The 10,326-nt window shown below is 54.4% G+C and overlaps 1 protein-coding gene across 1 annotated transcript in view; it reads left to right on the top strand.

The window, feature by feature from the left end:
* LOC137310165 (rhotekin-like) overlaps positions 1–10,326 on the top strand; it is a 226,226-nt gene that overhangs the window by 146,447 nt on the left and 69,453 nt on the right. Inside the window, exon 10 of the mRNA XM_067978137.1 lies at positions 5,679–5,787. Coding sequence (XP_067834238.1) covers positions 5,679–5,787 — 109 coding nt within the window. The remainder of the gene's footprint in view (positions 1–5,678; positions 5,788–10,326) is intronic.

Below are 10,326 nucleotides of genomic sequence, written 5' to 3'. Positions count from 1 at the left end.
CTCGCTCTCTCTCTGTCGCTCTCGCTCTCTCTCTGTCGCTCTCACTCTCTCTCTGTCGCTCTCGCTCTCTCTCTGTCGCTCTCACTCTCTCTCTGTCGCTCTCGCTCTCTCTCTGTCGCTCTCTCTCTCTCTGTCGCTCTCTCTCTCTCTGTCGCTCTCTCTCTCTCTGTCGCTCTCACTCTCTCTCTGTCGCTCTCTCTCTCTCTGTCGCTCTCTCTCTCTCTGTCGCTCTCGCTCTCTCTCTGTCGCTCTCGCTCTCTCTCTGTCGCTCTCTCTCTCTCTCTCTCTCTCTCTGTCGCTCTCGCTCTCTCTCTGTCGCTCTCGCTCTCTCTCTCTCTCTCTCTCTGTCGCTCTCGCTCTCTCTCTGTCGCTCTCGCTCTCGCTCTCTCTCTCTCTCTCTGTCGCTCTCGCTCTCTCTCTGTCGCTCTCGCTCGCTCTCTGTCACTTTCGCTCTCTCTCTCTCTCTCTCTGTCGCTCTCTCTCTCTCTGTCGCTCTCTCTCTCTCTGTCGCTCTCGCTCTCTCTGTCGCTCTCGCTCTCTCTCTGTCGCTCTCTCTCTCTCTGTCGCTCTCTCTCTCTCTCTGTCGCTCTCGCTCTCTCTCTGTCGCTCTCGCTCTCTCTCTGTCGCTCTCTCTCTCTCTCTCTCTCTCTCTGTCGCTCTCGCTCTCTCTCTGTCGCTCTCGCTCTCTCTCTCTCTCTCTCTCTGTCGCTCTCGCTCTCTCTCTGTCGCTCTCGCTCTCGCTCTCTCTCTCTCTCTCTGTCGCTCTCGCTCTCTCTCTGTCGCTCTCGCTCGCTCTCTGTCACTTTCGCTCTCTCTCTCTCTCTCTCTGTCGCTCTCTCTCTCTCTGTCGCTCTCGCTCTCTCTCTGTCGCTCTCGCTCGCTCTCTGTCACTTTCGCTCTCTCTCTGTCGCTCTCTCTCTCTCTGTCGCTTTCGCTCTCTCTCTGTCGCTCTCGCTCTCTCTCTGTCGCTCTCGCTCGCTCTCTGTCACTTTCGCTCTCTCTCTCTCTCTCTCTGTCGCTCTCTCTCTCTCTGTCGCTCTCGCTCTCTCTCTCTCGCTCTCGCTCGCTCTCTGTCACTTTCGCTCTCTCTCTGTCGCTTTCGCTCTCTCTCTGTCACTTTCGCTCTCTCTCTCTCACTTTCGCTCTCTCTCTGTCGCTTTCGCTCGCTCTCTGTCGCTTTCGCTTGCTCTCTGTCGCTCTCTCTCTCTCTGTCGCTTTCGCTCGCTCTCTGTCGCTTTCGCTCTCTCTGTCGCTCTCTCTCTCTCTGTCGCTTTCGCTCTCTCTCTGTCGCTCTCTCTCTCTCTGTCGCTTTCGCTCTCTCTCTGTCGCTCTCTCTCTCTGTCGCTTTCGCTCTCTCTCTGTCGCTCTCGCTCTCTCTCTGTCGCTCTCACTCTCTCTCTGTCGCTCTCTCTCTCTCTGTCGCTTTCGCTCTCTCTCTGTCGCTTTCGCTCTCTCTCTGTCGCTCTCGCTCTCTCTCTGTCGCTCTCACTCTCTCTCTGTCGCTCTCTCTCTCTCTGTCGCTTTCGCTCTCTCTCTGTCGCTCTCGCTCTCTCTCTGTCGCTCTCGCTCTCTCTCTGTCGCTCTCTCTCTCTCTCTGTCGCTTTCGCTCTCTCTCTGTCGCTCTCTCTCTCTCTGTCGCTTTCGCTCTCTCTCTGTCGCTTTCGCTCTCTCTCTGTCGCTCTCTCTCTCTCTGTCGCTTTCGCTCTCTCTCTGTCGCTCTCTCTCTCTCTGTCGCTTTCGCTCTCTCTCTGTCGCTCTCGCTCTCTCTCTGTCGCTCTCACTCTTGCTCTCGCTCTCTCTCTCTCTGTCGCTTTTGCTCTCTCTGTCGCTCTCTCTCTCTCTGTCGCTCTCGCTCTCTCTCTCGCTCTCGCTCTCTCTGTCGCTTTTGCTCTCTCTCTGTCGCTCTCTCTCTCTCTGTCGCTTTCGCTCTCTCTCTGTCGCTCTCTCTCTCTCTGTCGCTTTCGCTCTCTCTCTGTCGCTCTCTCTCTCTCTGTCGCTTTCGCTCTCTCTCTGTCGCTCTCGCTCTCTCTCTGTCGCTCTCGCTCTTGCTCTCGCTCTCTCTCTCTCTGTCGCTTTTGCTCTCTCTCTGTCGCTCTCTCTCTCTCTGTCGCTCTCGCTCTCTCTCTCGCTCTCGCTCTCTCTGTCGCTTTTGCTCTCTCTCTGTCGCTCTCTCTCTCTCTGTCGCTCTCGCTCTCTCTCTGTCGCTCTCGCTCTCTCTGTCGCTTTCGCTCTCTCTCTGTCGCTCTCTCTCTCTCTGTCGCTCTCGCTCTCTCTCTGTCGCTCTCGCTCTCTCTGTCACTTTCGCTCTCTCTCTGTCACTTTCGCTCTCTCTCTGTCACTTTCGCTCTCTCTCTGTCACTTTCGCTCTCTCTCTGTCACTTTCGCTCTCTCTCTGTCACTTTCGCTCTCTCTCTGTCACTTTCGCTCTCTGTCGCTCTCGCTCTGTCGCTCTCTCTGTCGCTCTCTCTCGCTCTATCGCTCTCGCTCTCTCTCTCTCTCTCTGTCGCTCTCGCTCTCTCTCTCTCTCTGTCGCTCTCTCTCTCGCTCTCTCGCTCTCGCTCTCTCTCTCTCTCTCTGTCGCTCTCGCTCTCTCTCTCTCTCTGTCGCTCTCTCTCTCGCTCGCTCTCTCTCTCCCTCTGTCGCTCTCTCTCTCGCTCGCTCTCTCTCTCGCTCGCTCTCTCTCTCCCTCTGTCGCTCTCTCTCTCGCTCTCTCTCTCGCTCTCTCTGTCGCTCTCTCTCTGTCGCTCTCTCTCTGTCGCTCTCTCTCGCTCTGTCGCTCTCTCTCGCTCTGTCGCTCTCTCTCGCTCTGTCGCTCTCTTGCTCTCTCTCGCTCTCTCTCTGTCGCTCTCGCTCTCTCTCTGTCGCTTTCGCTCTCTCTCTGTCGCTTTTGCTCTCTCTCTGTCACTTTCGCTCTCTCTCTGTCGCTTTCGCTCTCTCTCTGTCGCTTTCGCTCGCTCTCTGTCGCTTTCGCTCGCTCTCTGTCGCTCTCTGTCGCTTTCTCTCTGTCGCTTTCGCTCTCTCTGTCGCTCTCTCTCTCTCTCTGTCGCTCTCGCTCTTGCTCTCGCTCTCTCTGTCGCTTTCGCTCTCTCTCTGTCGCTTTCGCTCTCTCTCTGTCGCTTTCGCTCGCTCTCTGTCGCTCTCTGTCGCTTTCTCTCTGTCGCTTTCTCTCTGTCGCTTTCTCTCTGTCGCTTTCTCTCTGTCGCTTTCTCTCTGTCGCTTTCGCTCTCTGTCGCTCTCGCTCTCTCTGTCGCTCTCGCTCTTGCTCTCGCTCTCTCTCTCTGTCGCTCTCTCTCTGTCGCTTTCGCTCTCTCTCTGTCGCTTTCGCTCGCTCTCTGTCGCTCTCTCTCTGTCGCTTTCGCTCTCTCTCTGTCGCTCTCGCTCTCTCTCTGTCATCTCGCTCTCTCTCTGTCACTTTCGCTCTCTCTCTGTCACTTTCGCTCTCTCTCTGTCACTTTCGCTCTCTCTCTGTCACTTTCGCTCTCTCTCTGTCACTTTCGCTCTCTCTCTGTCACTTTCGCTCTCTCTCTGTCACTTTCGCTCTCTCTCGCTCTGTCGCTCGCTCTGTCGCTCTCTCTCGCTCTGTCGCTCTCGCTCTCTCTCTCTCTCTCTCTCTGTCGCTCTCGCTCTCGCTCTCTCTCTCTCTCTCTGTCGCTCTCGCTCTCGCTCTCTCTCTGTCGCTCTCTCTGTCGCTCTCTCTCTCTCCCTCTCTCGCTCTCTCTCTCGCTCTCTCTCTCGCTCTCTCTCTCGCTCTCTCTATGTCGCTCTCTCTATGTCGCTCTCTCTCTGTCGCTCTCTCTCTCTGTCACTCTCTCTGTCGCTCTCGCTCGCTGTCGCTCTCTCTGTCGCTCTCTCTCGCTCTGTCGCTCTCTCTCTGTCGCTCTCTCTGTCGCTCTCTCTCGCTCTGTCGCTCTCTCTCTCTCTCTCTCGCTCTCTCTCTCGCTCTCTCTCTCGCTCTGTCGCTCTCTCTCTCTCTCTCGCTCTCTCGCTCTCTCTCTCGCTCTGTCGCTCTCTCTCTCTCTCTGTCGCTCTCTCTGTCGCTCTCTCTCTGTCGCTCTCTCTCTGTCGCTCTCTCTCTGTCGCTCTCTCTCTGTCGCTCTCTCTCTCTCTCTCTCTCGCTCTCTCTCTGTCGCTCTCTCTCTCTCTCTCTCTCGCTCTCTCTCTCTCTGTCGCTCTCTCTCTCTGTCGCTCTCTCTCTCTCTGTCGCTCTCTCTCTCTCTGTCGCTCTCTCTCTCTCTCTCTCGCTCTCTCTCTCGCTCTCTCTCGCTCTCGCTCTGTCGCTCTCGCTCTCTCTGTCGCTCTGTCGCTCTCGCTCTCTCTCTCTCTCGCTCTCTCTCTCGCTCTGTCGCTCTCTCTCTCTCTCTCGCTCTCTCTCTCGCTCTGTCGCTCTCTCGCTCTCTCTGTCGCTCTCTCTCTCTCTCTCTCTGTCGCTCTCTCTCTCTGTCGCTCTCTCTCTCTCTCTCTCTGTCGCTCTCTCTCTCTCTCTCTCTGTCGCTCTCTCTCTCTCTCTCTCTCTCGCTCTCTCTCTCTCGCTCTGTCGCTCTCTCTCTCTCTCATAAAAACATAGAAAATAGGAGTAGGCCATTCGGCCCTTCGAGCCTGCTCCCCCATTCAATATGATCATGGCTGATCCTCTATCTCAACACCATATTCCCGCTCTCTCCCCATACCCCTTGATGCCTTTTGTGTCTAGAAATCTATCTCGCTCCTTCTTAAATATATTCAGTGACTTGGCCTCCACAGCCTTCTGTGGGAGAGAATTCCACAGGTTCACCACCCTCTGAGTGAAGAAATTTCTCCTCATCTCAGTCCTAAATGTCCTACCCCATATCCTGAGACTGTGACCCCTCGTTCTGAACCCCCCAGCCAGGGGAAACATCCTCCCTGCATCCAGTCTGTCGAGCCCTGTCAGAATTTTATATGTTTCAATGAGATCCCCTCTCATTCTTCTAAACTCGAGTGAATACAGACCGAGTCGACCCAATCTCTCCTCATACGACAGTCCTGCCATCCCGGAAATCAGTCTGGTGAACCTTCACTGCACTCCCTCTGTGGCAAGGACATCCTTTCTTAGGTAAGGAGACCGAAAGTGCACACAATACTCCAGGTGACAGAGAGAGAAGTCCTGTCTCTCACTCTCTCACTCTCTCTGCCTGTCTCTCTCTCTCTCTCTCTCTTGCTCTCTATCTGTCTCTCTCTCACTCTATCTCTCCCTGTCTCTCTCTCTCTGTCCCTGTCTCTCTCTCTCTGTCCCTGTCTCTCTCTCTGTCCCTCTCTCTCTCTGTCCCTCTCTCTCTCTGTCCCTCTCTCCCTCTGTCCCCCTCTCTCTGTCTCTTTCTGTCCCCCTCTCTATCTCTCTCTCTCTCTATCTCTCTCTCTCTCTATCTCTCTTTCTATCTTTCTCTCTCTGTCACCCTCTCTCTCTGTCTCTCTCTGTATTTCTCTCCCTCTGTCTGTCTGTTTCTTTCTCGCTCTCTCTCTCTTGCTCTCTATCTGCCTGTCTCTCTCTCACTATCTCTGCCTGTCCCTCTCTCTCTCTCTCTCAATCTGTCCCCCCCTCTCTTTCTCTCTCTCCCTCTCCCTCCCTATATCTCTCTGTCTCTCTATCTTTCTCTGTCTCTCTCTGTCTCTCTCAATCTGCCTCTTTCTCATGCACATATTCATGTTTTTTTCTCTCTCACAGAGGATTCCTCCTTTTGGTTGCCTCTCTATGGCAGTATGTGTTGCCGACTTGCTGCTCAGCCTCAATGTATGACGCAACATGTCATTTCCAGCTCTTTAAACCTGCAGGTGAGTGTGATGATCAGCGTGACGTTGATTATGACGTTCGTTGATTGTGACACACATTGATTGTGACTCACGTTGATTGTGACGTACGTTGATTGTGACGTTAAATAATTGTGACACAGGTTGATTGTGGTGTACGTTGATTGTGACACAGGTTGATTGTGACGTACGTTGATTATGACACAGGTTGATTGTGACGTACGTCGATTGTGACACAGGTTGATTGTGACGTACGTCGATTGTGACACAGGTTGATTGTGGTGTACGTTGATTGTGACACAGGTTGATTGTGACGTACGTCGATTGTGACACAGGTTGATTGTGACGTACGTCGATTGTGACACAGGTTGATTGTGACGTACGTCGATTGTGACACAGGTTGATTGTGACGTACGTTGATTGTGACGTTAAATAATTGTGACACAGGTTGATTGTGGTGTACGTTGATTGTGACACAGGTTGATTGTGACGTACGTCGATTGTGACACAGGTTGATTGTGACGTACGTCGATTGTGACACAGGTTGATTGTGACGTACGTCGATTGTGACACAGGTTGATTGTGACGTACGTCGATTGTGACACAGGTTGATTGTGATGTACGTTGATTGTGACACAGGTTGATTGTGACGTACGTCGATTGTGACACAGGTTGATTGTGACGTACGTTGATTGTGACGTTAAATAATTGTGACACAGGTTGATTGTGACGTACGTTGATTGTGACACAGGTTGATTGTGACGTACGTCGATTGTGACACAGGTTGATTGTGACGTACGTCGATTGTGACACAGGTTGATTGTGACGTACGTCGATTGTGACACAGGTTGATTGTGACGTACGTCGATTGTGACACAGGTTGATTGTGATGTACGTCGATTGTGACACAGGTTGATTGTGACGTACGTCGATTGTGACGCAGGTTGATTGTGATGTACGTCGATTGTGACGCAGGTTGATTGTGATGTACGTCGATTGTGACGCAGGTTGATTGTGACGTACGTCGATTGTGACGCAGGCAGCTGGCGGTTGAGTGATCGCTTGCTCGGATTAGTGGCCACTTCCCCCAACACTCAATATTGAGGGGTCCCGACAACAATCGATGCCCTGGATCGCCACAAACTCTGACCCAGGGGGACAGGCTCAGGCTGCAAAAACTCAGGGTGAATTTCCGAGGGTCTCCGCCAATTGTTCGCTGTAACCTCAGTGGAGAGCGGAATGTGGGCAGCCCAGGTCTTGCTGCACTTTCAGCCCATCTTCTGACAGACAATGAAAGAACCCACAGAAAGTGAAACCAATCCTGGGCACCGATTGCTCACATTCAACAACTGGATGGAGAGGGTGGTGTCCAATGGGAGTGGTGAATGTGGGAGATGGACTGTCCAATGGGAGTGGTGAATGTGGGAGAAGGGCTGTCCAATGGGAGTGGTGAATGTGGGAGACGGGCTGTCCAATGGGAGTGGTGAATGTGGGAGATGCGCTGTCCAATGGGAGTGGTGAATGTGGGAGACGGACTGTCCAATGGGAGTGGTGAATGTGGGAGATGCGCTGTCCAATGGGAGTGGTGAATGTGGGAGATGCGCTGTCCAATGGGAGTGGTGAATGTGGGAGACGGGCTGTCCAATGGGAGTGGTGAATGTGGGAGATGGACTGTCCAATGGGAGTGGTGAATGTGGGAGACGGGCTGTCCAATGGGAGTGGTGAATGTGGGAGACGGGCTGTCCAATGGGAGTGGTGAATGTGGGAGATGGACTGTCCAATGGGAGTGGTGAATGTGGGAGATGGACTGTCCAATGGGAGTGGTGAATGTGGGAGATGCGCTGTCCAATGGGAGTGGTGAATGTGGGAGATGCGCTGTCCAATGGGAGTGGTGAATGTGGGAGACGGACTGTCCAATGGGAGTGGTGAATGTGGGAGATGCGCTGTCCAATGGGAGTGGTGAATGTGGGAGACGGGCTGTCCAATGGGAGTGGTGAATGTGGGAGATGGACTGTCCAATGGGAGTGGTGAATGTGGGAGACGGACTGTCCAATGGGAGTGGTGAATGTGGGAGATGCGCTGTCCAATGGGAGTGGTGAATGTGGGAGATGCGCTGTCCAATGGGAGTGGTGAATGTGGGAGATGCGCTGTCCAATGGGAGTGGTGAATGTGGGAGATGCGCTGTCCAATGGGAGTGGTGAATGTGGGAGACGGACTGTCCAATGGGAGTGGTGAATGTGGGAGACGGACTGTCCAATGGGAGTGGTGAATGTGGGAGATGGACTGTCCAATGGGAGTGGTGAATGTGGGAGATGGACTGTCCAATGGGAGTGGTGAATGTGGGAGACGGGCTGTCCAATGGGAGTGGTGAATGTGGGAGACGGGCTGTCCAATGGGAGTGGTGAATGTGGGAGACGGACTGTCCAATGGGAGTGGTGAATGTGGGAGACGGGCTGTCCAATGGGAGTGGTGAATGTGGGAGATGCGCTGTCCAATGGGAGTGGTGAATGTGGGAGATGCGCTGTCCAATGGGAGTGGTAAATGTGGGAGACGGACTGTCCAATGGGAGTGGTGAATGTGGGAGACGGGCTGTCCAATGGGAGTGGTGAATGTGGGAGATGCGCTGTCCAATGGGAGTGGTGAATGTGGGAGATGCGCTGTCCAATGGGAGTGGTGAATGTGGGAGACGGGCTGTCCAATGGGAGTGGTGAATGTGGGAGACGGGCTGTCCAATGGGAGTGGTGAATGTGGGAGACGGACTGTCCAATGGGAGTGGTGAATGTGGGAGACGGGCTGTCCAATGGGAGTGGTGAATGTGGGAGACGGGCTGTCCAATGGGAGTGGTGAATGTGGGAGATGCGCTGTCCAATGGGAGTGGTGAATGTGGGAGACGGGCTGTCCAATGGGAGTGGTGAATGTGGGAGATGCGCTGTCCAATGGGAGTGGTGAATGTGGGAGACGGGCTGTCCAATGGGAGTGGTGAATGTGGGAGATGGGCTGTCCAATGGGAGTGGTGAATGTGGGAGACGGACTGTCCAATGGGAGTGGTGAATGTGGGAGATGCGCTGTCCAATGGGAGTGATGAATGTGGGAGAAGGGCTGTCCAATGGGAGTGGTGAATGTGGGAGACGGGCTGTCCAATGGGAGTGGTGAATGTGGGAGATGCGCTGTCCAATGGGAGTGGTGAATGTGGGAGATGCGCTGTCCAATGGGAGTGGTGAATGTGGGAGACGGGCTGTCCAATGGGAGTGGTGAATGTGGGAGACGGGCTGTCCAATGGGAGTGGTGAATGTGGGAGATGGACTGTCCAATGGGAGTGGTGAATGTGGGAGATGGGCTGTCCAATGGGAGTGGTGAATGTGGGAGACGGGCTGTCCAATGGGAGTGGTGAATGTGGGAGATGCGCTGTCCAATGGGAGTGGTGAATGTGGGAGAAGGGCTGTCCAATGGGAGTGGTGAATGTGGGAGATGGACTGTCCAATGGGAGTGGTGAATGTGGGAGACGGGCTGTCCAATGGGAGTGGTGAATGTGGGAGATGCGCTGTCCAATGGGAGTGGTGAATGTGGGAGACGGGCTGTCCAATGGGAGTGGTGAATGTGGGAGATGGACTGTCCAATGGGAGTGGTGAATGTGGGAGACGGGCTGTCCAATGGGAGTGGTGAATGTGGGAGACGGGCTGTCCAATGGGAGTGGTGAATGTGGGAGACGGACTGTCCAATGGGAGTGGTGAATGTGGGAGATGGACTGTCCAATGGGAGTGATGAATGTGGGAGATGGGCTGTCCAATGGGAGTGGTGAATGTGGGAGACGGGCTGTCCAATGGGAGTGGTGAATGTGGGAGACGGGCTGTCCAATGGGAGTGGTGAATGTGGGAGACGGGCTGTCCAATGGGAGTGGTGAATGTGGGAGATGCGCTGTCCAATGGGAGTGGTGAATGTGGGAGACGGGCTGTCCAATGGGAGTGGTGAATGTGGGAGATGCGCTGTCCAATGGGAGTGGTGAATGTGGGAGATGGACTGTCCAATGGGAGTGGTGAATGTGGGAGACGGACTGTCCAATGGGAGTGGTGAATGTGGGAGACGGGCTGTCCAATGGGAGTGGTGAATGTGGTAGAAGGACTGTCCAATGGGAGTGGTGAATGTGGGAGATGGGCTGTCCAATGGGAGTGGTGAATGTGGGAGACGGGCTGTCCAATGGGAGTGGTGAATGTGGGAGACGGGCTGTCCAATGGGAGTGGTGAATGTGGGAGACGGGCTGTCCAATGGGAGTGGTGAATGTGGGAGACGGGCTGTCCAATGGGAGTGGTGAATGTGGGAGACGGGCTGTCCAATGGGAGTGGTGAATGTGGGAGACGGGCTGTCCAATGGGAGTGGTGAATGTGGGAGATGCGCTGTCCAATGGGAGTGGTGAATGTGGGAGACGGGCTGTCCAATGGGAGTGGTGAATGTGGGAGACGGGCTGTCCAATGGGAGTGATGAATGTGGGAGACGGGCTGTCCAATGGGAGTGATGAATGTGGGAGATGGGCTGTCCAATGGGAGTGATGAATGTGGGAGACGGGCT

This window comes from Heptranchias perlo, chromosome 1 (assembly GCF_035084215.1).
Source record: "Heptranchias perlo isolate sHepPer1 chromosome 1, sHepPer1.hap1, whole genome shotgun sequence".
Classification (NCBI taxonomy): Eukaryota; Metazoa; Chordata; class Chondrichthyes; order Hexanchiformes; family Hexanchidae; genus Heptranchias; species Heptranchias perlo.
The sequence above is the reverse complement of the archived record's forward strand: the minus strand, read 5'-3'. Positions and strand labels throughout refer to the sequence as shown.